The 24872-nt window shown below is 49.7% G+C and overlaps 2 protein-coding genes and 1 long non-coding RNA gene across 4 annotated transcripts; 1 reads left to right on the top strand and 2 right to left on the bottom strand.

Moving 5' to 3' along the window:
* Window positions 1-1744: 1744 nt before the first annotated feature.
* On the top strand, window positions 1745-4569 carry SCRG1 (stimulator of chondrogenesis 1). Its single transcript, XM_054203949.1, has 2 exons — window positions 1745-1986; window positions 4515-4569. Exons 1-2 carry the CDS (start codon window positions 1757-1759, stop codon window positions 4567-4569), a joined length of 285 nt encoding a protein of 94 aa, XP_054059924.1. The 5' UTR covers window positions 1745-1756.
* A 4001-nt stretch (window positions 4570-8570) lies between these two features.
* SAP30 (Sin3A associated protein 30) lies at window positions 8571-15405 on the bottom strand. Of its 2 annotated transcripts, none has more exons than XM_054203967.1 (4): window positions 14937-15401; window positions 13769-13891; window positions 10953-11051; window positions 8571-9013 (listed from the first exon to the last, which is right to left on the bottom strand). In XM_054203967.1, exons 1-4 carry the CDS (start codon window positions 15219-15221, stop codon window positions 8891-8893), a joined length of 630 nt encoding a protein of 209 aa, XP_054059942.1. In that variant the 5' UTR covers window positions 15222-15401; the 3' UTR covers window positions 8571-8890. The 2 variants fall into 2 exon arrangements, with proteins under 2 accessions (XP_054059942.1, XP_054059943.1); XM_054203968.1 differs by lacking the exon at window positions 8571-9013 and adding an exon at window positions 9020-10757 and having other exon boundaries at window positions 14937-15405.
* Window positions 15406-16456: 1051 nt separating this feature from the next.
* On the bottom strand, window positions 16457-21629 carry LOC128910286 (uncharacterized). The gene is made up of 4 exons (XR_008466671.1): window positions 21518-21629; window positions 20809-20954; window positions 17127-17223; window positions 16457-16586 (listed from the first exon to the last, which is right to left on the bottom strand). It is a non-coding gene; the product is annotated as an uncharacterized LOC128910286 (long non-coding RNA).
* Between the last annotated feature and the right edge of the window lie 3243 nt (window positions 21630-24872).

The following is a 24872-nucleotide window of genomic DNA, read 5'->3' as shown; positions in this document are numbered from 1 at the left end:
AATGTTAACTTTATTCGAGACGTAGTTTTGAGGTCTAGAACTAATAAAGACAGTATGTTATTCAATACTGCACTCCAAGGTAATTAAAAAATAGCTCCCCAAGGCTCCATTACGAGTGGTTTGTAGGAGTCTCCTACTCAAAAGTTCGTGGGAACTAAAAGGAATCATTCAATGGATTTTGCTTCTATGACAGAAGTTCAAAAATACGCAAGAGCTTATTTTCACTTCAGTCGTGTTCTTTAATATATTGGCCGCTTTTTAATATTTTATTTGGCTGCTGGTGCTCAAAACACCAAGTTTGCACAAAATCTTATGGAAAGACATAATTGAAGAGCATTGAGGTGTAGTACTGTATTCCTAAGAGGAATACGAATTCCCAGATTTTCTTATACTCTGGCGCGTCATTCATTGCCTGAAGAAATGGAAGGTCAGCAAGACAGGTGTGGTGGTGATGTAACCACCCGGGAAAAAATACTCCAAAATATAGTAAATTTATACATTTAATAGCTTATTATTTGTTTTTTCAAGAGTTTTACAAAATAACCCAAGTGGAACTATTGTCTTAGAGACTTCTTCTAAAAAAAAAAAATAAGAGGCATGCCTGATTTTTTTTCTTACCTAGATAACAGCTCTGCCATCTGAGCTCGGCCTTTGCCAGTGCTGGGTCGGAGGTTGCTGTATTCCCGGTTATTCCGGGGTCAGTGGAGAGCCCCGAGCTAGCCCCAGGGCGACAGTGGCAGGGGCTGGGCTCCGGGTGCCCACAGGACCAAGGACGGGCAAGTGTCCCTGGGCAAACACGAGCCGAGCGGGGAGCCAGGGCTGGGCATGGCGTCGGGTCAGTGCTCAGAGTGGAATTCCAATTTAAATGCAGCCCGGTCACGGCCGGCAGAGCTGTGCAAGGGGTCATCCATCCCGCCGTGTAAAAAGCGGCATCACTTACGCCACGATGACCTCCTGTCGCAAGACAGTTTGCAGTATTAAAATAAAATAATAAAAAAAAAAGATTAAAGGAAGAGGAAGTTCTCAGCCCTGCCGCAGGATGCTGGAGCTGCAGCCTCCCGGCTCTTCATGGCTTCAGCTTCTCGAGCTGTCCCTGACGGAGGATTCCATCAGCAGAGAGGGTTTTTTTTTTTTGATGGGGAAATATACTATTAATTTTATGTGAACGACCCTCATTTTGACAGGGAAAATGGGCAGGAAGGAGAAAGAAAGGTGCCCAGAGACCCCCTGGTCTGGCAGCGGTCGCTGCATCCCCTTACGCCGCCCCAGGCATCCCCTTGGACTGCCCTGAGCACCACCGGCCCCGAGCGACGTTTTCGGGGCGAGAGGCCAAAGATACAGCGTTGCCAGCACCAGAAACCTCAGTTCCCCGTGAAAGGATTCCCAAGATTGCACAGAAAGTAATGAATATAGAATCCTAGAATTGCCCAGGTTGGAAGGGACCTTTCAGATCATTGGGTCCAACCATCAACCCAACCCTGCCCAAACCCCCACTACCCCGTGTCCCTCAGCACCACGTCTGCCCGGCTGTGAAATCCCTCCAGGGATGGCGACTCCACCACTGCCCCGGGCAGCCTCTTCCATCAATTCCGCCACAATATTATTTACCTCCTAAGGGAAAACTCTCTCCAGCACTCAGGCTCAAACCTCCAGAAGTTCAAGGGAAAGCAAAGCGGGGAAAGGGATCCGTTCGGCAGCTCTCCCTGTCTCACCTACCCTGTCTCTCTCCAGCCCTGGTGCAGGAACCTCTGCAGAAATGAGGATGGTGCCGGCGCTGGTCCTGCTGAGCTCCCTGCTCTCCGTCCCTGCTGTCCCCTCCCGGCGTCCCGCCTGCTCCAGGAGAGCCCTGGGAGACCTGCGCTGCCACGACATCCCCCAGGAGAACCTCCGGCAGATCCAGGCTGGTCTGCGGGATCACTTCTGGGCAGGACAAGGATGCGAGGAGATCTGTTACTGCCTCCAGGGCGAGCTGCTCTGCTGCCCCAAGTAAGACACTGCGCCGTCCCACACCCCTCCCTCCGGCCACCAACGGAGTGTGGTCCCCAGGGGGGGGATAAACCATCACTGTAAAGACAGGCATCACCTCAGAGGGCTTGAAACTATACCAAGGTACAGCCGATTACCCAATACACTGACGGGTTTGGGGTTTTGTTTTTCAGGGGACGTGCTTAGCATGTCTGTAAACCTGCATGGCCCATTATAGGAGACTTCAGCATTTACACCACCCAACTTTGGACACTTCTGTTTGAGCTAAACTGAGCATGACAGCTACATCAAAGCCTTAATGACGGCACTTTGCAGTGAGTCACAGAACCACAGACTGGCCGGGCTTGGAAGGGACCTCTGGAGATAGAATCACAGTCATCTAGGTTGGGAAAGACCTTTAAAACCATCGAGTCCAACCATCAACCCAACACCCCCCAAACCCCCACTATCCCGTGTCCCTCAGCACCACGTCTGCCCAGCTTTTACATCCCTCCAGGGACGGTGACTCCACCACTGCGCTGGGCAGCCTCTTCCAATGCTTGACAGCCCTTTCGGTGAAGAAGCTTTTCCTAATATCCATCCTAAACCTCCCTTGGCGCAACCTGAGGCCATTTCCTCTTGTCCTATTGATCACCCAGTCCCACCCCTGCCAGAGCAGGGTCACCCAGAGCAGGTGGCACAGGAACGCGTCCAGGCGGGTTTGGGATGTCTCCAGAGACGGAGACTCCCCCACCTCTCTGGGCAGCCTGTGCCAGGGCTCTGCCACCCTCACAGCAAAGAAGTTCCTCCTCGTGTTGAGATGGAACTTCCCGTGTTCCAGGACCCGTTGCCCTGTCCCCAGGCACCACTGAGAAGAGCCTGGCCCCATCCTCCTGACACCCGCCCTTTAGCTCTTGCTGAGCATTGATGAGATCCCCTCTCAGCCTGCTCTTCTCCAGTGGAACAGCCCCAGGGCTCTCAGCCTTTCCTCAGCACAGAGGTGCTCCAGGCCCCCGATCACCATCGTAGCCTCCGCTGAACTCTCTCCAGCAGTTCCCTGTCCTCCTGGAACTGAAGACCTTTTCAGTTCCATAAACAAACCGATTTGGTTCCCGTTCCACGGTAAAGAACCGTATTGCCATTCTAAGGCATAGGCACCCGTCAGTTGAATAAACGATTCCGTAAAGGCGGCTGTTTAAAGTCGAACACAAACCGGGGGGACAGAAGTTCACCAACGCCTGCAAGGGAGGGAAAAGGTTTCGCCCAGGAATGCCGACACCTCCCCGGCTCCTACTGACAGAGCCGAACGGCAACAGTCTCACCGAACGCGGGGGTTTTGCTGTTTTACAGCAGGAACACACACCCCAACAGAATGAGTGTGGAGTTAATAAACACTGCCAGCCCACACGGGTCCGAAGGAATAAAATGTATTAAGAGGCATTATTTCATTCAGCTTTCCAGCAACATCTTTTCTGCAGGAAATCTGGACTAAAAACATCAATACCTCAAAACTTATCAATACTTCAGGGACACTAAAATGTGATGGCATTGCACAGGCAAGCAAAAATGACTTCTTATATGTGCTCCTCTTACCACCCAAGTTTCTCAAGTCCCCTGAAATCTGATAAAAGGCATCTTTCCAGCATTTCCGTAGGGGACTAGATTTGAACCAAGTGACTTCTAAAGCTAGAAACCTCACAGTCAAACCGAGTTTAAATAAGGTTTTCGCAGTTCACTCTCCATAAAACCAGATGTGGTGTCCTCACCCTGAAGCACACTTTGGGTTTCCAGCTTCAGCCTCTGAGTTTCAACCACCTGAGAACACCTCTTGCTTTGATAGACATAGAATCATAGAATCACAGAAGGGTTTGGGCTGGAAGGGACCTTAAAGATCATCTAGTTCCTCCCACCAGCCCAGGTTGCTCCAAGCCCCGTCCAACCTGGCCTTGAACCCCTCCAGGGATGGGGCAGCCACAGCTTCTCTGGGCACCCTGGGCCAGGGGCTCACCGCCCTCACAGCCAAGAATTTCTGCCTCAGATCTCATCTCAATCCCCCCTCTGTCGGTGTAAAACCTTTACGCGTTGTCCTTTCACTACATTCCCTTGTAAAAAGTCCCTCTCCAGCTGTCAAGGAGGTCTTCCTTCAGCCTCTTGAGGTACAGAAGACCTACTTTGCAGGTCTGCTCTCAGGACAAATTGCACTAAACTGCACACGTGCACACACGGAAGCTCTTTTTTCTAAAAATTTTTCTAAAATTATGTCTTTGCTAAGTTTACTTTCTCAAAGCTCAAATGCCAGGGTGGATCCCGGCACTCGGGTCGGTCAGTGAAAGCTCTGCCGTCACTTCCAGCCCAGGCCAGCAGACACAGAAACCAAGATCTTCATCCAGACCTGCGTCCTATTTGCACTGCTGGAAGGGCATCCCACAAACACACTAATTCCACACAGACCCCACCAAAAGCTAAAAAACCCAACCCACAACTGGAAATGAACGTCATGTTAAAGCTCTGATAAAGCAATAATTTAAATATCTGGTAATATCTTTCAGGGGTATTTTCTTTGGACCAAAGATATCTTTTGTCATCCCTTGCAATGACCAGTGACGGACCGGCAAGTCTGCGGTGAAGACAACAGGCATCATTCTACAATCACGCAGTCGTGCTTTCGAGGGGAAAAAACAAAACCACCAGCAGCAAAAAACCCTTCTGTTCTAACCACAAGAGAGCGACTCTTTTTACACTGTAGAATTTCCTTTCTATACCTTTGTGGAATCTCAGATACGTAAGAAGTTCTTTCAAATTTGGTAGCCGCCTTCGTTCCCATCCTGGTGTGAAAGACTGCAGAAGCTCCAAACGCGTCCTGATCTTCATCCCCCAGCAAAGACCCCAACTCCTCTCACTCAGCACAACATTCTCCACTACTCTGGGTGAAGAAACGCCCAGCCTAAGCCTCCACCTCACCAGCACCGTGACTCTCGTAGCCACCTACGGCAGCTTCCTACAGCTCTATTGCCACCACGGTGTATGCTGAAGCGGCTCGGTCCCCCAGCACTGCTGCAGATGGGCCCCCGCCTTCCATTTAGGCAGCTTAAAATAGACAATAAAAATACAAAAATGAAATACAGAAGGCAAACCTTCACCATTCCTGTTTGAAAATCCCACTGGAAAATAGAAAAAAAAAAAAAAAGGTCAAAACTGACATTAACAGCTAAAGCACACCTAGGTCTTCATTAGATCTAACGGGTCACCTGCATTAACTACGCAATCTGTAGAGCCTTAAATTGCTTAATCTTAACATCGAGCATTTAAAATACTAGAACAGTTACAATAGTGTGTGTGTGTATATATATATATGTATTTTCAGACAGATGTCTGAAGAGGATGGGACTGGTGCAAGTTCTGTTAAGGCGACATAAAAATCCACACTTAATCAGCTTTTTCAACCAAGCCTTGTTTGAAATACAATACCCCAGAATTAAGTTAAAATGCCGGCTTTTTATTTCTAGGCCAGCCCTGTAAGGAAAGAGCTAGGGAAGTGAAGACAAAGAGGTATCTCAAGACACTAGAAGTCATTACCTTAACGCGTAAGGGGCACCACGATGGAGGCTGCAGGTACACAGTGGCCTCCAACACCATCCAATACCCACTGCGGTACGAGGGGAAAGCAGCCAAAAATTCCCATCCCTTCGCAAGTTTAAGGAAAATCACCTCAACGAGCCGGGCTTCAGGGCGGTAAAAACAGACGTAGAAAAACCCTGTCGCTATCGATGGATGGCGTGTAGTACGGAAGTCACTATTGAGCCTTTCCCACTCAAAAAATGTCCTGTTCATCTAAAAATCTCACACCGTCGCACCACCAACACCGCTGCCACCAGTTCGCCAGCCCGATCTCACAGGCAGTATGGAATATCACGACTGGTTTTCTTCCCCTGTTAGTAAACGAGCGCTGGATAGTCGGCGGGGGGGGGAGGCTATTATACATAGCTAATAATAAATGTTTCGAGTAAATCTGTGTGTACTATTTTTGCCAAGTAATTTTCAGGCTACCGGCTGTTAAACAAACAGTTTGTGTCACCAGGCTTTTTGTGCAATTATTCCCGAGTCACTTGGGCTTCCTACCAAATCATCAATTAAGGGTAAAAAAAACCCAACACACCATAAATCTGGCAGCCCACAGTCAAAATATCCGAAGTCGGTGCTCTGCTCAGAAAACATATGGTATCTGCTCTTGTGCAACGTCTTCCAGCCGTAACCAGGGCACGCAACTCCCTTTGGTGTCGAGCTGCTGCCCTCGAGTTTCTACGCGATTCCTGTTGCGGATGCCTGGCGTCCACAGCAGCAGAAAAAAAAAAATTAAGGCAGATGCAAATCTGGGCAGTAAAGTAAGTTAGTTATTTTCCTTCCACCACTGCTGGAAAATCCGTATTCCACCGGAGAAAAAATCTGTCACTTTCCGCACGCAGCAGGATTGGGTCACTCAGGCGACTGCTTTAAGAGTGATTTCCCCTGAAAACTGATTTAGAATCACAGACTGGTTTGGGTGGGAAGGGAGCTTAAAGCCCCCCCAGTGGCACCCCCTGCCCTGGGCAGGGACACCTCCCACCAGCCCAGGTTGCTCCAAGCCCCGTCCAACCTGGCCTTGAACCCCTCCAGGGATGGGGCAGCCACAGCTTCTCTGGGCACCCTGGGCCAGGGGCTCACCGCCCTCACAGCCAAGAATTTCTGCCTCACATCTCATCTCAGTCTCCCCTCTGTCAGTGGAAAACCCTTCCCCCTCGTCCCACGGCTCCCCTCCCTGCTCCAGAGTCCCTCCCCAGCTTTCCTGGAGCCCCTTGAGGGACTGGAAGGGGCTGGAAGGTCTCCCCGGAGCCTTCTCTTCTCCAGGCTGAACCCCCCCAGCTCTCTCAGCCTGTCCCCACAGCAGAGGGGCTCCAGCCCTCCCGGCATCTCCGGGGCCTCCTCTGGCCCCGCTCCAACAGCTCTGTGTCCTTCTGCTGTTGGTGCCCCAGCGCTGGAGGCAGCACTGCAGGGGGGTCTCCCCCGAGGGGAGCAGAGGGGCAGAATCCCCCCCTCGCCCTGCTGCCCACGCTGCTGGGGATGCAGCCCAGGCTGCGGGGGGTTTCTGGGTTCCCAGCGCACATTGCCGGCTCACGTTGAGCTTCTCATCCACCAACAGCCCCAAGTCCTTGCTTTGGGTTCTCTCCTTCCCTCCCTGAGCTTCTCCCCAGGTCCTGCCCGGCCGGGGCGGCAGCACTCTGGAGGAAAAGCCACCATCCTTCCACGTCCTACCCGCGGCCGGGCGCCCTGGCTGCTCCTCCAGCGGGGGCTGCGGGGGTGACAAGCTGAATTTCTGCAAAGGATACTTAGCAAACAACTTCACAGCAGCGAAACGGGCACTAAAACATCTCTTCAAAGGGAATACCGACTTCAGCTGCCACTAGCGAGACATCACTAACCGGCCTGAGCTGAGGCCAGCACCGCAGAACTCTGTTGGGGAAACAGATAAAACAATGAAACACTGCGAGTGAAAGCAATCCGGCCCGCGGGAGCTGCTGGGAAGGCAGCCGGTCCCAGGGCAGGGTTTGTCACCCTTCGGTTCCACGCAAGTGTCCGAAAAGCAAAGCTGAGCATCTCCGTTGCAGCGACACTGGTAAAGTAGCAGATTTCAAAAAAAGTCACGTAACGTCGAGCAGATTAGACCATAAAAATACAGCTTTCTTGTTTTTCCCAAGTTTTAAACACCTGATAAGGTTAAGAGTTGCAGCAAACGCTAACTGAACAAGCCGGAGCTGTGTCCTCCTCCGCTTTAAGATGAGAACTCTTCTCCCTCCGCCTTTTCTTCAACCGGGGCGCAGAGCCTGAAGCAGAGAGAAATCACATTCCACACGTGTAGACTGGCACAGCAGCTAAAGGACAACACAAGAAGTCATTCCTGGTGTCGTCTTCCACATCAGACTTCACCAAGATATTCAATTAAAAGCAGAAATATTGCTGGGTGTTTTGCTTCTATGTTATCGTAAGTTTTGGGGGGTTGGGGTTTTTTTCATGGTTTTTTTTTTTTTTGCCAAAGCAGGCAATGAAGAGCCGGCACGACGCCGATTCGGAGACACCGCATTGACCCAGCACAGGCTACGCCTTCCGTCCTCCCATGAAGTCCCTCGCCACAGTCAGTGCAGATGAATGGAGAAGGGATCTCTTCCAGCATGGCAGGGTGTCTGGGCACGGTGAGCCGCTGCAGGCTCTTCATCCCTACTCACCGCTTTGAAATTTGAGAGCTGCATTATTTTTTTTTTCCCTCCCCTTTTCCTATAGGAGCAGGAAGGCCGCGGTGCTCGGAAGCACGTATCCCAGCAATGACAAGATGAATCAACAAATCCAAGCCCCCATCAAGACTTCTTTCCAAAGGGGGGAAAAAAGAAAACGTTATTTGGCCATTTCTGCCCAGCTAAAAACTGGAACCGTCATTTAAAGCCTTTTACCTCAGGAAAAAGAACCTATTGCCAAGTCTGCCCACAGGTTTGTTTGGGGTTTGTTTTTTTTTTTTTAAAAAAAGCCATTGCGTCATGAGAACTTGAAGTACATTCATAAATACACCCTTGGCACGCTTTAATTGAAAAATACTTTAATATTCTTACATAATTAGTCAAAGCTTAACTATTAGGTACAAGTAACTCACTAAATAAGTTACAGACACACCCACTTGAGCAACAATATCAGTGATATTTATTTAAAATACTTTTGCTGAGGAAATTTGTTTCGTAAGAGATGGTTTTCAAACAAATCAGCAAGGTTATGAAAAATAAAACAGAGACAAACTCTCTGGGGGCGGGGGGGAGGGGAAAGTTACAAAGAAAGCTTTTGCATATCAACAAAAACCCTCAGTCCTTTGATTTGCAGCCTGAGTCTCAGTCCCGACCTTTGCCGTCTAATGAACCCCGCTATCCAGCTTTAGGTCTGGCTTGTTCTTGTCGTTCTTCACCGAGTAGATGAAATATGTTAAGGTGTCCTTTTCATTCACTGGAATTGTCCTAAAATGGCAGCCAATTATCTAGAAAGGAAGAACGCAAGGAAATTAAATAACCCCCCTTACGTGCAGAAAGTGAAGATCCAGATTTAAATCGAATACGTGAAACAAAGTTTAAACGTGCGATCAAGAAGCTTAAAAAAGAAATTAAAACCTACCTCTCTTCAAAAGTCTTTAATAGTCATAAAAAAGGTAGAACAAGAAGCATTTTATTGAGAACCGTGAAGCAAATATAGCAGATTGGGCCCTCATTTCCTAAGTAAAAAGCCTAGAAATTTTTCGGGGTGGGGAGGAATAAAAAAAATAAAAAATAATTAAAAAAAAAAGGAAAGTTTTCCAAACAAGCACAGGAGTGTCATTGCACCTCCGTGGTCAAAGCTGGACTCTAAAGCCGGTAATGACTATAGAATACCAGCAGAGCGACAGCGCAAACGGGAGGCTGCTGCCCACGGCTCGGGGACGGGAGTCTGTCTCGCCACTTACAGCAACATCCAAGACGACACAAGAATCTTCGAGAATTGTAACTGCCCGTTCAGCTCTTGGAAACGGAGCTGCCCGTGAGGACAACCCACCACGCTGAAACGTGACGATCTCTAAACAGTCCTCGAGTCGACTTGTGTCATCCCGGCAGTCTCCTCCGTCACCAAAAGGAGCACCGACTTTAAAAGAAAGCACTCAAAACATCCTACCTGCCTGAGCCCATTCTCGGGCTCTTCACGGAGGTTAAAATTAGCAAGAGGAAGTGAGAAAAATGGGACTGCTCATTTAACTACCACAGGGTGCGAGTATAAACGTTTAATTAGCAAGCTCGAAAGCTTTCCAAACCTCACCCTCAAAAAATTGACAGAGAAACAGTTTGGCAGAGTCCTTTAAAGCAGATTTGTTAAGCCCCAGCTCGAGGCGGGGCTGCTGTACGCCGGCAGAGGTGACAAGGCATCGCTGCGAACCAGAGATGCGCCTAAAGCAGACCCTTAGAAACAGCGGTTTTGGGGGACAAAGCCCACTCGTGCTCCTTCAAATCACAGCCCTGCTCCTTCCAGAGCCAGCTCTCCCTCCACGCGCACATCAGAAAAGAGACACCGGTTTTAAATTCTCACGCGCGGCGGCAGCGCCGCTCTCGCACAGCTCGGCCCCGAGATCTGCCGCCCGTTTAAAAACCTTGCCTTTAACCCGGGCAGGTTACGGGAGAGACCAGCGGGATGTCTGCGCGAGGAGCGTATCACGGCACCAACGGGGACAGTGGCGGCTGCGTCCCCCTGGGACGAGGAGAGGAGCAGCTCTCCCACGCCCGCGGGCCGCAACCCCACCTTCGCAGCGCAGAAAAATTCCTTCGAAATCACCCTCCCGCACAGCAAAGCTGCTCGCACACAGCTGTACGCACAGCTGCGGCGCTTTTAGAAATATTGTTGAGAAAAAAGCTAATTTTATAAAGTCGCGCTTTTCCGGTGGCAGATCCCAGTGGCTTTAATTTACAGGGTTAGCTATCAATAGAAGCCTGCTCTTCGTTCCCATACTTTCCATATACAGGAACACAAAGGTTTGCAGTAACTAGCTTTTGAAAGCAACGTCTGCACCTTGCCACCGCTCCACTGCTACCTCTCGGTTTTAGTTCTTTTCAGCAGGAGAATTCGGGTGAAGGTGGGCCTGAGGCGCAGAGCATAAATCCGCGGTTCTGTGACATTCAGGGACACGCAGCCCGTCTCGCTGTTCCAACTCAACACTGTGTTTTTAAGCAGCACCCGCTCCTTTCGGAAGTTAATCATCCCTCCTGTGGAAAGAACTTTTACTTTTGATTTACTTGGCTGGGGAGCTGGGGGCGATGAAGGAAGCCAGATAAGCAGTTCCCTTTTGTTCTCATAAAACCCAGATTACACACGCTCTTTATGCAAGGATCACATTGTATAGAAAGCCGCATGCCAGAGCAAGTTGCATTTTCTCTTACGGAACAAACACTCATACGTACTTCAACGAGCTGTGCTTTGTTAAGTCCCGGTCTGGTCTGTAGCTTGAAGTGTCTTTTGTACCTTCGAAGTGTGTTTACTTGTAACTGATATAAATCAACCTAGAAGAAAAGGAAGGGGGGGGGAAGAAGAGGGGGGAAATAATCTAATGTAACTGAAAAGGAGTCACTCATTAATAGTTTGTCTCCCAAGACCCTTCTGGAGTCTCACAGGTACACACGGACAGACCGTCAGCTCGGCAGATCTCAGTTTGACAAACAACAAACTCCACCCTACACCTTCCCGCGGAAAGGAAAACAGCCCAGATCGGTTTCGGAGCATTTCATTGTTGTTAAACGTGGCTCTGCCTCCCTTTAATATAATATTTGGACAATATTTAATACGATATTTGGAACTCATTATTGTCCTTTAATCAGTTCTGGGGTTTTTGTTCGTTGCCCCGTTCCAGCATGATAACACAAAGCCCAGTAATGACTGTCACGTCTGAAGATGCCGATTCAAAGGAAGCCCCGACACCGTGATTTCAGCCATCACATTTTACACAAGTGGCATGCAGCATACAGCACATCGGCGCCGTCAGAGAGCAGGTATCAGAACCAGGCGAAAGCCTAGAACACAAAGCTTTTTTGGCTTGAGGTGGGAGAAGCAAAGAGCTGCTCTTGCTCTCCAAACACTCCCCGGCTCCACAAGCAGGAGTTACGGGCACGGGCACAGCTCTCCAAAACTTGGGAACCTGGCCAAACTTGACGTGATGCCACCTCGTACGACAGAGGATGGGTATCCGTGGGTACTCTGAAGATTACACAGCACAGATCCCACGTCCCGAGTCACAGTGGGGAGCCCACACCCTAGAGCATCACAGCAGCTTTCCACCACGTCCCCAAAGCCACCAGCACCGCCGAATCACGTCTAACAGGTAATGATGGTGACAACTGAGTTGGAACGGGAGGGCCTTGCAAGTCTTCACAAGAAAGGCATTTTTATCCCTTAGATAACTGGATAGCAATTGGAACGAAAGAGGGTCAAGAGCCAACGGGCATCCATGGCATACAGTAACTGCGCGGGATGAACATCCTGCCGTCATCCAAACGGCCAGCTCAAACTCCTCAAAAATACTTTCCGGGCTGTTTTCTTTCCTGCAGCAATACCATTAAAAAAAAAAGCTTGCTTTCTTGTTCCAGAGAGACCCATCGGTTGTGACCCGTTTTATAACCCTTGGGTGAGAAACGCCAGCAGACTTGTAGGAGAGCTGCCGTTACCCCTGTGCCAGAGTCACCTGCAGCCACCGCGAACACGCGCTCCAGACAGAACTTTCAAAGAAGCAATCCCACATATATTTCAGGGACAAACAGCACAGCTCAGCATGAAACTACTCCCAATCCCCTAAAATCCTCTTAGAGGATCCTCTTAGCCTTCAGGCTGGAGCCACGTGCCCGCAGGCAGGGATTCCTGCACAAAGTTTCATCACGTACGCTGCCGACATCTGCAGATGCTGACCGTAAGGATGCCATTAAATTAACACTTAGGGAGCGATTCCTGAAGAAAGCTTTACAAATCCCTCGTTGAAGGGATGGGGCAGGCGTGACAGCCTCTGCTCACAATTCACAGACTGAACAGCCCCTGCAAAGCCAGGCTGCAGCACAAATAACCCAGGAAAGAGCCTTCGGTGCAGTGTCTCTCCCCCACCTACGCTACACAAAAGGTTTGAGAAACGTAGTTCACGTGTACCGTGAGTGAGGGTTCACTGGTCTGCAGTGGAGAAAATGGGAGAAAAACACCATCGTTCTCCGCTCCTCTCTAGGGTGGCTCCCCAAACACCTCTTCCCCAAAAAAGGAGTAAAAACAAAGAGCTACTATCATCAAACTTGCTGTGTTTAACGTGACTCGGGCAACGGAGTAAGGGCAAGAGCCATCTGCAACGCATTCAGCACAGAAGGAAAGGATGGGAAGGACTTCTATCCCAAGTCCTCTGTGCAATTCCCTTCAGGTTGTCAGCCCCCGCAGAAGGCAGTTTGCTGACACGTAGCAAAGCACCTTTTTATAGAATCATAGAACAGTTTGGGTGGGAAGGGACCTTTGAAGGTCATCTCGTCCAACACCCCTCCCCCCTGCCACGGGCAGTTTTCTAGGAGGATGCAGGAGAGGAAGAACTAAGAAGAAGAAAGCCGAAAATAAGAGGTTTTCTGAGAGAACTAGCGGGCACTTAAAAATAATCTAGAGAATTACAGAATCATAGAATAATTTGGGTGGGAAGGGACCTTAAAGCCCCCCCAGTGGCACCCCCTGCCCTGGGCAGGGACACCTCCCACCAGCCCAGGTTGCTCCAAGCCCCGTCCAACCTGGCCTTGAACCCCTCCAGGGATGGGGCAGCCACAGCTTCTCTGGGCACCCTGGGCCAGGGGCTCACCGCCCTCACAGCCAAGAATTTCTGCCTCACATCTCATCTCAATCTCCCCTCTGTCAGTGGAAAACCCTTCCCCCTCGTCCCACGGCTCCCCTCCCTGCTCCAGAGTCCCTCCCCAGCTTTCCTGGAGCCCCTTGAGGGACTGCAAGGGGCTCGAAGGTCTCCCCGGAGCCTTCTCCAGGCAAAACAGCCTTATTCATTCCACTCCACACAATTAATACAATAAACACACCGTGACACTCAGTTAGCTTTTGTTACGTTAAGTACTGAGTGACTCAGGAGTCCTCCCCTTTCCCTGCATGCCCCAAAACACGCCGAGGGCTGAAAAGCGCAGAGCAAGCTCAACACAACAACTAGGGGGAAAAAAAAAAATAAAAAAATTAATAAGAACACAAACGCAAGATGTTTCACTACCTCTGGAGTGTCGACGTCTTGTACCGGCGAGTCGCCGTCGTCGTCGCTGCCTTTCCTCTTCCTCCTGTTCCTCACGCTCTGAATTAAGTTTTTGTGAAAGTCGCAGATGTAGAGATGTCTCGCCTGGAAGAACCACAGATTATTTGAAGATGTTTCATCCCGGTGACTCGAAACCCTCCGGAGGGACGAAACGAAGTTTTGTTGGGGTGCTTGCCCCAACCCGGTCCCACCGGAGGCTTTCCTGGTCTCTTGTCCCAGTCCATTCCCACCTGAGGATTTCCCGGGGGCTTCCCAGTCCCGTCAGAGGGTTTCCCAGTTGTTTGCCCTGCTCCCACCAGAGGCTTTCCTGGTCACTTATCCTGGTCCCACTGGAAAGTTTCCAGGTTGCTCACCCTGACCTGGTCCCACCAGCGGGTTTCCCGGTCTCCTGACCTGCCCCAGTCCTACTGAAGGGTTTTCCGGGGTCTCAGCCCCGATCCTACCAGAGGGTTTCCCGGTCTCCTGCCTGGATCCCACTGGAGGGCTTCCCGGTCTCCTGCCCCGGTGCCACCGGAGGGTTTCCCGGCCCCTTCCCGCTCCCACTGGAGGGTTTCCCGGGGTCTCAGCCCCGATCCTACCAGAGGGTTTCACAGTCTCCTGTCCTGATCCCACCGGAGCGTTTCCCAGCCCCTTCCCGGTCCCATCGTAGGGTTTCCCGGGGGCTTGTCCCGATCGCACCGGAGGGTTTCCCGGTCTCCCGCCCCGGGGCCAGCGGACCGTTTCCCGGGCCCTTCCCGGTGCCACCCGAGGGTTGCCCAGTCTCCTGCCCTCCCCCGGTACCACCCGAGGGTTTCCCGGTCGCTCGCTCCCGCCCCGATCCCGCCGGAGGGTTTCCCGGTGCTTTGCCCTGATCCCACCGGAAGGTTTCCCGGTGCCTTCCCAGTCCCACCGCAGTCTTTCCCGGTCGCTTGCCTCGGTCCCGCCGGAGGCTTTCCCGCCGCCTTCCCGCTCCCTCCGGAGGCTTTCTTTCCCGGTCTCCTGCCCCCGCCCGCTCCCTCCGCAGGGTCTCCCGCCGCCTTCCCGCCCGATGGCGGCCGGGCGGGAAGGGCCGCCGCCGCGGGGAGCCGTGAGGCGGAGCCGCCCGCCGCCGGGAGCCACGCGGGGGCCGCGCTCCCCCCCCGGCACTTACGCTCTTGTCCAGCTCGATCTTCACCTTCTTCTGCGAGATGCTCTTCTGGATCCTCTTGCTGAAGCTGGCGTTGCCGGCCGCCCGCCCGCACCGCTCGCCCTCCTCACGGAGGCAGCACAGCTGACCGGCCCCGGGGCCGCCCGCCGGAGCGGCGGCGGCGGCGGCGGGAGGCGGCGGCGGCGGTGGCGGAGGAGGCGGCGGCGGCGGCACCTCCACGGCCGAGCCCGCGTTGCCCGCCGTGGCGGCGACGGGGTCGGCCACCTCCTCGGGGGCGAAGCCGTTCATGGCCGGCGGGAGGCGGCGGGCGGCGGGATGGCTGCCCGGGACGGCGGCCCGCGGGTCTCCACACTTCCTCCTCCTCCTTCCCCCCCTGTCATGTGGAGACTCTTCAGCTGTTTCCTATGCAACAACGGCAACCGGCCCGCCGCCGCGGGGCTGCCCGGGAAATGCAGTCCCCTCACGGACTACGGCGACCGCCATGCAGCGCGGGGGCCGCCGCCGACACGGCGGGAGGAGCCACCGGCCCGCCGCTCCTCCCTCGCCGCCATCCCGCCGGTCCTCCGCTCCTCCCCACCGCCATCCCGCCGCCCCCGCCACCATCGCGCCGCTCTCCCCCCGTCGTTGCCCCGCTGCCCCGGCCCGCTGTGGCGTTTAAAGCCGCCTCCTGGCCGGAGGAACGCCGCGTCCCCACACCCCACCGGACAGACGTCCCCCGCCCGCTCCCCTCCGCGGCGCCCGCCGCTCGTCCCGCCGCGCTCGGGCGTTAGTGCTGCGCGTTGTGTTAGGTCTGGGGGTGGGGGGAAACCCCGGTATCGGTGCGGGCTGGGGGTGAAGCGGGGAGAGCAGCCCGGCCGAGAAGGGCTCGGGAGTGCTGGGGGGGCGAGAAACTCAAACCGGGAGATTTAGATGAGATCTGAGGAAGAAACTGTTCGCGCTGAGGGCGGTGAGCCCCTGGCCCAGGGTGCCCAGAGAAGCTGTGGCTGCCCCATCCCTGGAGGGGTTCAAGGCCAGGTTGGACGGGGCTTGGAGCAACCTGGGCTGGTGGGAGGTGTCCCTGCCCAGGGCAGGGGGTGGCACTGGGGCGGCTTTAAGGTCCCTTCCCACCCAAACCAGTCTGTGATTCTAAATCGGTTCAAAGGGAGCGGCAGCTCCAAAGCGTAACTCCGTACGCGAGACTCCACCAGCACTTACGGCGCAGAGCTGACCCGCAGGGAGGGCAGCAGCAGCCTCCACCCCTGGTGGGTGCCCAACCCACAGCATGGAGAAGGAGCAGGACTACAGCAGCCCGAAAAGCGTGCCCCGACCCGCAGCTGCCAGGCTCCGGAGTCGGCGGGAGCGGCGGCACCGAGGTGGGAGCGGAGCAGCTTGTGCCTCCCTGGGACACCAGATGTCCCAGCTCCTGCCAGCTTCTGACTGACAGGTTTTGTAATTTGAGAGAGGAGAATGATAATCGGACGCATCACCTCGGATATACTGCGAGCGCACCGCAGATGTATTATTACTAATTAATCTTGGAAAGGAAACGCAGCTTGTAACTGTGTGTACATCTTCACATGGTACGGCTCGGCTGGGGACCGCTGTTCCCTTCCCCAGCAGGTACCGCACGTCTCATGTCGAAGTGTCCGGTTGTGTGCGGCACCTGGAATCATCCTGTTAGCAAATGGAAAAGTGAGGAAAACTATTACTATACATTTTTCACAGGAAATACACATTTTTTTTCTTTTAGGTTGTAACTATTCCAATGAAAAATAGACTCCTTTAAAACACTTTAAGAATTTCGCAAATTCTACCACAGCCCCGGTGTTTTTGATAAAAGAGCGGCTGGCTGTGATAAAGACCAGCGACCAAACCTCTCCTTCCTTATCAGGAACAAGTCCCATCCTTTTTATTGCACTCTCTCTCATTTTCAAATCTCTGATTTTCTCTTCCCATCACTGACCGTGCTACTGCCAGTTGCTCTGCCCCCAATTTATTGTCCAAATGTGTGAAAGCACGGAGCCCAAAGCACAGGAATATTGGGACTCGCCTGCAAACTGTATTCTTTTTTCATTATTTCTTTGTATGTTTGACACTGGGATAGTTAAAATGTACCTTCAGAGAGTAATTATGTGACAAAACTTAATCTCTGTTAGCACACGTGGGGCTTACTGTGTACGATTCAAGTAATACAGTAAGAGAAAAAAATCCTACCTTTAACCAAAATAGTGATATTGGTGCAAAACTCTTATTTCCAGGTCTCCGAGTAATCCAGCGGAAGCCAGTGTTCCTTTTTTAAGCGTTCTGCCTCCTACAATGGAAACTAGGGGTGTATGAAAGAGTTTATGTAACGCAGGCTTTTATTAAAAGATTTAAAGCAGTAAACAGGGTCCAAAAATAAACACTGTATTTTAAGAATAATCTAGGTGTTACGGGATTAAAACTGATAAGCCTGCCTACTGTAAAAGCTTTAGAGATTTCTAATACATTCCCGGTTTGTGCCACTTCACCATTGCGTTCAGGTGGCATCAAAGGACCTTCTGTTTGAAGGCTTTGCTCCTACGTGCAAAAATAGGGAAAAGTCAGTTCAGAAGCTTCAGATGTTCTTTTTGGAATGTACGCAGCTAATTGGTTGTTGGGGGACTTAAATGATGAAGTCCGACACCTACTTTTGGTTGATACAGCAGCAGATGCAGCGTAAGGGCGATACCTCAAACACAAGAACCGGGCAGAAGCAGAGACGCCAGCCTCCGTCTTTGCTGGAGGAACCCCGGGCCTCCACACCCCGCTCCTCCACACAAGCCCAGCCAGATGTGCACATCTGCCTGCTCCCCTCACAGCCACCGCTGCACCCATCGTTTGTCCCGCCGGGTTCTTGCGTTAATCATAGAATCACAGACTGGTTTGGGTGGGAAGGGACCTTAAAGCCCACGCAGTGGCACCCCCTGCCCTGGGCAGGGACACCTCCCACCAGCCCAGGTTGCTCCAAGCCCCGTCCAACCTGGCCTTGAACCCCTCCAGGGATGGGGCAGCCACAGCTTCTCTGGGCACCCTGGGCCAGGGGCTCACCGCCCTCACAGCCAAGAATTTCTGCCTCAGATCTCATCTCAGTCTCCCCTCTGTCAGTGGAAAACCCTTCCCCCTCGTCCCACGGCTCCCCTCCCTGCTCCAGAGTCCCTCCCCAGCTTTCCTGGAGCCTGGTCTGCCCAGTGCATGGGGTGGAACAAGATCAGCTTTAAAGTTCATTTCAGCCCAAACCATTCTGTGATTCTATGGTTCTATGATCTTTTCAGCAAATTTTGCTGGTCTCAAATGCACTCGACACCACCACTGGGTACCACAAAGGGCACTATATACCCTTTGCTGCAGCGTTAACCTTTATGAACCGCTGTTTTTCTGCTTATAGAAATTCAGACCTGGCACTGTCTTTCATCACTTGCTTTTTGCTTTGAGGGACACGTATTATACCATCTTTGCAGTTTTGTCGGGGGGTCCTAGAAGCTGCAGTGCTCCTTTACACCACCACGTCCTCTTCTGGTACGGAGTCCTTTCACCAAAAGGAAAATGGGAAAGTTCAGCAGCCCTGCAGCCTCTCCCAGTGCCCTTGTCATTGCAGGGCAGTTACCGGCATCTCCAGGTCTGACCGTGCTCACACTGAAGTTATCAGCAGGTCCCAAGTGCCCCTGGGACTGGGTGGACACTTCCTCCAGCCGAGTCCCGAATGCATCATCTAGAAGGTCTTTAGGAGATATTTGGGTTCCGTCAGTAAAAACAAAAGAAAGTCCGATACTAATATGGCTATTTTCATAGAAATAAAATGAGTAAAATTATGTGTGGGTTTGGGGTTTCAGTGTTTTCCTGACTTCCTGCAGAGCTCGTTCTGGGTAGAAGATATAGGCTTATACTCCAACAAACTCAAGTATAACAATCGTTTTGAGCTGCAGTTGAGTTTTGCTGATGTTACTTGGCAATAAACCCTCGACTGAGAAATATTATGGGAAAGGGATCAGATGAAATGTTTTGCAATTTTTTTCACAAGAAATGGGCACGAGGCAGCCTGAACCAGGGCTCCTGTGTTTGGATAGCACCTACTGCTCTCCTCCACTCAACATCCAGCGGCTGATCAAAGGCATCGCTTCTTCACTAGATATTGCTGTTCATCTCCAGTGCTCCTCAAACCCCAGCTCCCTTACTCGAAGGGGAACGTTCGAGGCTCAGCTTTCGTACAGATAAAGCTCCCAGCCTTTACAGGCGCAAAGGCAAGCCTGAAATCCGCTCAAGGACAAATCCTGAAGCACAGAACACAAACAGAGACCCCCATCCTCCAGTTTCAGCATTATAGTTTTTAGACAGAGATGGTTTTAGAAGTTTTTTTTTTTAAATCCAAGTGTTTGGTTGTTAATATTAACACTATAAGCACTGCAGATGAGGCCCAATTGTGCTATTACAGCTGTCCACAGGCACAGGACATCCTTACCTCTCTCCAGAAGCATCTGCTGGAGCAGGATGTTACATGATTTGACATCATCTTGTAAATTACTTCAGAAATTGGAAAATAATAATTCATATCTTTCACCTCTTAAACAACTTCAACCTCTTTGATTATCTGTATCTAGTTGCATCATGAAAGCCTGTGCCAAAATGAATTACATCTTTACTAAGTAAATTTTTAACTACTGGAAAAGGAGAATGGGGGCTTTATGCTTGTAATATTTGTATGTATTACAATAATTTAACAACATATAAATGCTAATTATTAGTACAAAATGTAGTGGCATAAAAATTGTGCAACATGATCAAGCCTACGAACCACAGCGTATTCATCAAGATGGTTTCTCTCTTAATGGTTTGCATTGAAGTTGGAAGCTTAAAGGTTTTAAGGATTCTATTTTCAGCTTTTAAAAACTGGAAAAGACACGTTTTGGGCTGCACTTGAGCTGCTCATTAGCTTTGAATAAGCTGGCCTTTCTTCGCCACGGAACAACTTCCCGTGACATTTCCTTGTTTATTTCTTTGAACGCACAACTGTGCCGCTCCCTGTTTCTCTCTCATTTGTAGTAGGCGCTTATCCCTGCCAGGGCTTAGGGACAGCTTCGACTTAACTTCACACACGGTCACACTAAACGATGAGGATTAACCACAGGCCCATGGGTTTGTCATCGAACTTCCTTAAGATTATTTTTTGTCCCCACGAGAGTTGGGGCTGTGGAGTACAAGCGTTAGCTTTTGACTGGAATTATAGACAGACACGTTTTCTAGTACCGTAAGACCTCCGAAACAACCTTCCTTGTTACTGTCAAACACTTAACGCTACTTAGAGTAAAACACTACTTAGAGTAGAGTATACAATGAGATCCTCTAGAGAAACTATGCTTTTATGTCATCAGTTGCTGGAAAAATCCTACAGGATCCACGACTAAAAAGGAGACTGATCAATCAACAATTAAAAAATTTCCTGAGCATTTTCTTCCCAGTCTCGGCAGATTACCTGTGTATCCTATGATCATTTCTATGACACATATGACAGCCCTGTTTGCCAGAAATAAGAGGAGAAATTAATAATTCTACTGTGACAACACCTACGTTAGCAGCAGCACAGGAGGTACCCCATGTGACCAAAACTTGACACTTCTTTAAGTTTAATGAGACCCACTGAAATTCATGTAAGTTTTTCCAGCCTTGCCAACTCGCCCTATTCTTTCTCTTTCCTAACAGATTTTAGAGCTGCAGTTACATAGGAAACAGCTTCTACTGCCGGGTTCCGCTTGTTTTTAAGTTTCTAGCCTTCATGACTGCAGAAGAAAACAGTCTCATATTGGACGAGGTACAAAGAGAACGTTCTGGTTTGTTCTGTAGAAGTTTCAACATTTGTAAGTCACCATGGGCTGACACGTACCTGATTTTGGCAGCAGTGAGAACCAGCGGCTAGCCACGCACGGCTGCTTGGGCCACTCGGGAGCCGGACTGTGGCTACAGGCTCTTCGGATCTGCTCGCTGGATGTCACACCTCCAGGGACAGGGACAGCCCAACCCTTTGTCTCACTGCTCAGAAGGAGAAAAAAAATATATCCTGGAACTATGTTCTCCAATTCCCAAACACCACAACATTTGTATTAGCAATTACATTTTATTTCTTAAGAGTAAGTCGTGTATACATTTCAGGTGAAGTACCAACATCTACCGAGGCTGGAAGAGTTTGAGGGGTGGGGACAGAAGGAGACAAGCTTTTTTTTTCCCATTTAACTCCATTTTATAGTGTAAATTACAGCTATCCCCATTTTAAAGCCTCTCTAAGCTGCCGGTGAAACTAAGGGATGAACAAATGCAAATTACTGCTTTCTTCTCATACCTGTAAAAAGGGATTAACAGCATATAGCAAAATATAAAGCAGGTCTGTTAAGATCTCAAGGGGAAACTTACATGAGCGTTACTTTGAATGTAAATAAGAAAGTAAATGAAAGCAAGGTCTAGGAATAGAAAAGTAAAACTATAAAAAAAAAAAATTAAAAGCTTGTAAACCCAATGCAAGAAAAGTTCTTGCCAAATTAAGACTGAAAAAGTTAACAATTATTGTGACCAGGAGCAGCCAGTGTTCCTAATATTACCTGCATTAGTACCAGGAGAGATTTGTCGTATTTCTTTCCTATCATATGACGGCTGCGGCTCAGTCTCTGCTCCCCAGCTGTCCCGGGCAGTGTCTCATGTAGGCTGCCTTTGTTTTAGGTATTTAGTACGCAGCGCTAAGTCAAAACAAGTTCCTGAGCCTTCAGACTAAACCAGCCTGGTGTAACACGGCCGCCCGTTGCCTGCGAGCTGCTTAACTGGTTATGCAGGCTTTACAATAGCCCGTATAATAAAACTGCAAGGCTTGAAGGGTAAATGTATTTCATTTTTGTAAAATACATATTATTTGCATGTTATACGACAGCAGAAAAAAACGAGAAAAGTTCTGATATATTGCCTTAAATGCAATTCTTTAAGATATTGACAGGAATATCAGCTTTGTGAACTTTTGGGCAGCTGCAGTTACATGTGTTTTTATCAAAGTACAAAGAAAGTAACTGGAACTAACTGCTTGCAACTAACTAACTGCTTGTAACTGGAACACTACGGTAGAATAAGCCTGGGGCTGGATTTAGGTAAGCAGTAGCCTAGGCAGTTCTGGTTTTTGCTTTCCATCCTAAAGTTCCTGCTATCTGTCTAGTACGAGACGCTCACATGAAATAGGCCAAAAAACACAGTTGCTGTCTGTAGACTTTGTAACTGGCATTAAAGGGGGCTTTTTAAAGCAGTGACCTATTTAAATGCTTTTTGCATCTTGGATTTTAATCTTTTTCTATAACAAAAAAAATGTGCTGATTAAAGCTAAATTTGCTTTTTCTTTCAACATCTTGCATTCCTATTAGTGAAGTGAGGTGATGTTAAAACCGAGAGCAGCTGTAACTCGCTTTCATTACTCATCCGGTAAACACTGACGTCTCAGTCCATAAGGGAGACCCTTTCAGCCGTAATCAATCAAGAACGATCACCTTCCAAAGCAGAATTTTATTGCCATTAAGGGTACATTAAGGCATATTCCATACAGGAATTTGTGTAACAGCAGAGTCTCTGGGGAGACACAGCAGAGCTTCTTCATCCGTCTGACTGAATTAAAACTGACAGTGTCACCACATCATACACTGACACCCGAATGAAAGTTTGGTCAGAGTTAAGGTCATGCCACTGTAGTTTGCAATTTCCTCAGCTGCACCGTATCTGTTGCAATGGATCCGCCGATGGAAACGTTAACTCAAATAAAAGGTCTTTGTTACTTTCTTCCCTGGCTTTGTCCGCGCTGACGCCAGTACCCAGTAAAGCTGCCGAAGCTGCCCACAGCGGCCAAGAGACACAGTATGATCTAAAGTATTATCACTCCAATCACACATCTTTGTTGTCTGTGACATACTTTTCTTCAAATCCATTTCTCAGCTCTGTCACCTGCTCTCACCCACCTGGTCTTTTCCCTCTCTCCAGTGTTTCCAGTCACGACGTTGCTTATCTCTCCTCACGCGCAGTTTACTGAAGACGAAGTGAAGTTAACAACAGCGCCCAAAATTGTAATTGTGGAGCAGATTAGAAACTCAAAAGGGCTGGAAGCCAGGGAGCTATAAAACTTAACAGTCGTTTCATGAGCTGAATTATTCAAGCAGAAGTAAGCTTCACGTCCTGGAGTTTATGCTTCTTCCCCACAACTGTCATCCACATGTGGTTAATAAATTAACTACGCGGACCGACCGAAGTCAATACTGCATAGATCACTGCTTTAGGAGAGGAACAGCGACTGAATCTCTGGAGACAGAATTTGTGGTTTTGTCTGCAAAGGAACAGTGTGGCGTAATGAAAAAACGGTGACAGCTTATTGTGGCACCAGGCGCAGAGAGAAGTGCTTTTGCAGGCGCGAGGGTGCTGGGAGGAGGCACGGCGTGGGGACTGACAAGTCTCTAACATCGGCGTTCTTGCGTGGAGCTTTCAGCGTCGGCGCGGCGGTGGAAAGCTGCCAGTATCATGTTCAAGCGTGGAAAATTTTCAATACTGCCTTCCTTGTTGGAGGACAGACAGATGCTAAAGACTACAACTGTTTGGTTTCTTATGCTGCCCTGTGTTGCATGACGTAACCCTCTATGTATATATTTAATTGTACAAAAGCTTTCTTTTTCAGAGAAGAGAACCTAGAAAAAGTATATCTTGAAAAGAACAAAGAGCCTAATTTCTTTCTTAAAACATTTGATTAAATCATTTGAAAGGCAGCTCATTTTTTCCCATAGCCGTAATTACACTTTCTCACCCTACCTGCTTTTCCATAATCATTTTCTTCACATTCTTAGAGCAGATATGAAAACAGATGCAACAGGGGAAGCCTCACTGCAGTTATATCCCATAAATTCCAAAGACTGTTCCAAAGTATTTTTTTCCATGAACTGGCTATATTAATGTTAAAAGGAAGAGTAACAATATGTTAATAATAAACTTATATAAAGCTTTTTTTTTGTTGTTTTGTTGACAGAGAATGGATTTGGAAAGGTAAAATGCGCAAAATTCTTCTTTCAACTGTTAAAAAGCATTTCTGGTGCCCGTAGCCATCCTGACAGCTTTTTGGTGGCAAACTCCCAGACTTGCTATTTTAGAAGCACTGACATTGAGAAAACTCCATTTCCTGAAGACTAGTGGGCCACTTCATTGCTCTTTCAACTGCGCCAGCCAGGATTCAGAAGTAAAACTGGTTTTGATGGAGCTCACCTACATTTTTATATGGCTGTAAACAAGGCAGAAGGTACCTATGGATGTGTTGGAATGGTGTGATATGGAGAGCTCTAGGTTAAGTCAGGTGGGCAAGGAATGGTTCTACACCAGAAATACCAATGGCTGTACTATGATCCATTCAATACACGCTAGTATTGTGAGATTCGACCATCTGCTACAAAAGAGCTTTATTAACTGGAAAGCACTCCGCAAGAAACTGTCATATACAGGTGGTTTACCACAAAGTGAACGAGTAACCCACCTGGCAGCTTAATTCACCAAACAAAACAGTGCTTTCCAAGAAACATATGACATACAGGCATTTTTAATGCTACATAACAAATTAAAACATAGAATCATAGAATTGTTTAGGTTGGAAAAGACCTTTAAGACCAACCGTTAACCCAGCACTGCCAAGTTACCACTACCCCGTGTCCCTCAGCACCGCATCTGCCCGGCTTTGAAATCCCTCCAGGGATGGTGACTCCACCACTGCCCTGGGCAGCCTCTTCCAATGCTTGACAGCCCTTTCCATGAATAAATTGTTCCCAATATCCATCCTAAACCTCCCCTGGCACAACTTGAGGCCGTTTCCTCTTGGCCCATCATCTGTTCCTTGGGAGAAGAGCCCGACCCCCCCTGGCTACCCCCTCCTTTCAGGGAGCTGTAGAGAGAGAGAAG

The sequence above is a fragment of the Rissa tridactyla genome, chromosome 5 (assembly GCF_028500815.1).
Source record: "Rissa tridactyla isolate bRisTri1 chromosome 5, bRisTri1.patW.cur.20221130, whole genome shotgun sequence".
Classification (NCBI taxonomy): domain Eukaryota; kingdom Metazoa; phylum Chordata; class Aves; order Charadriiformes; family Laridae; genus Rissa; species Rissa tridactyla.
This window is presented reverse-complemented; position numbering and strand designations above follow the sequence as displayed.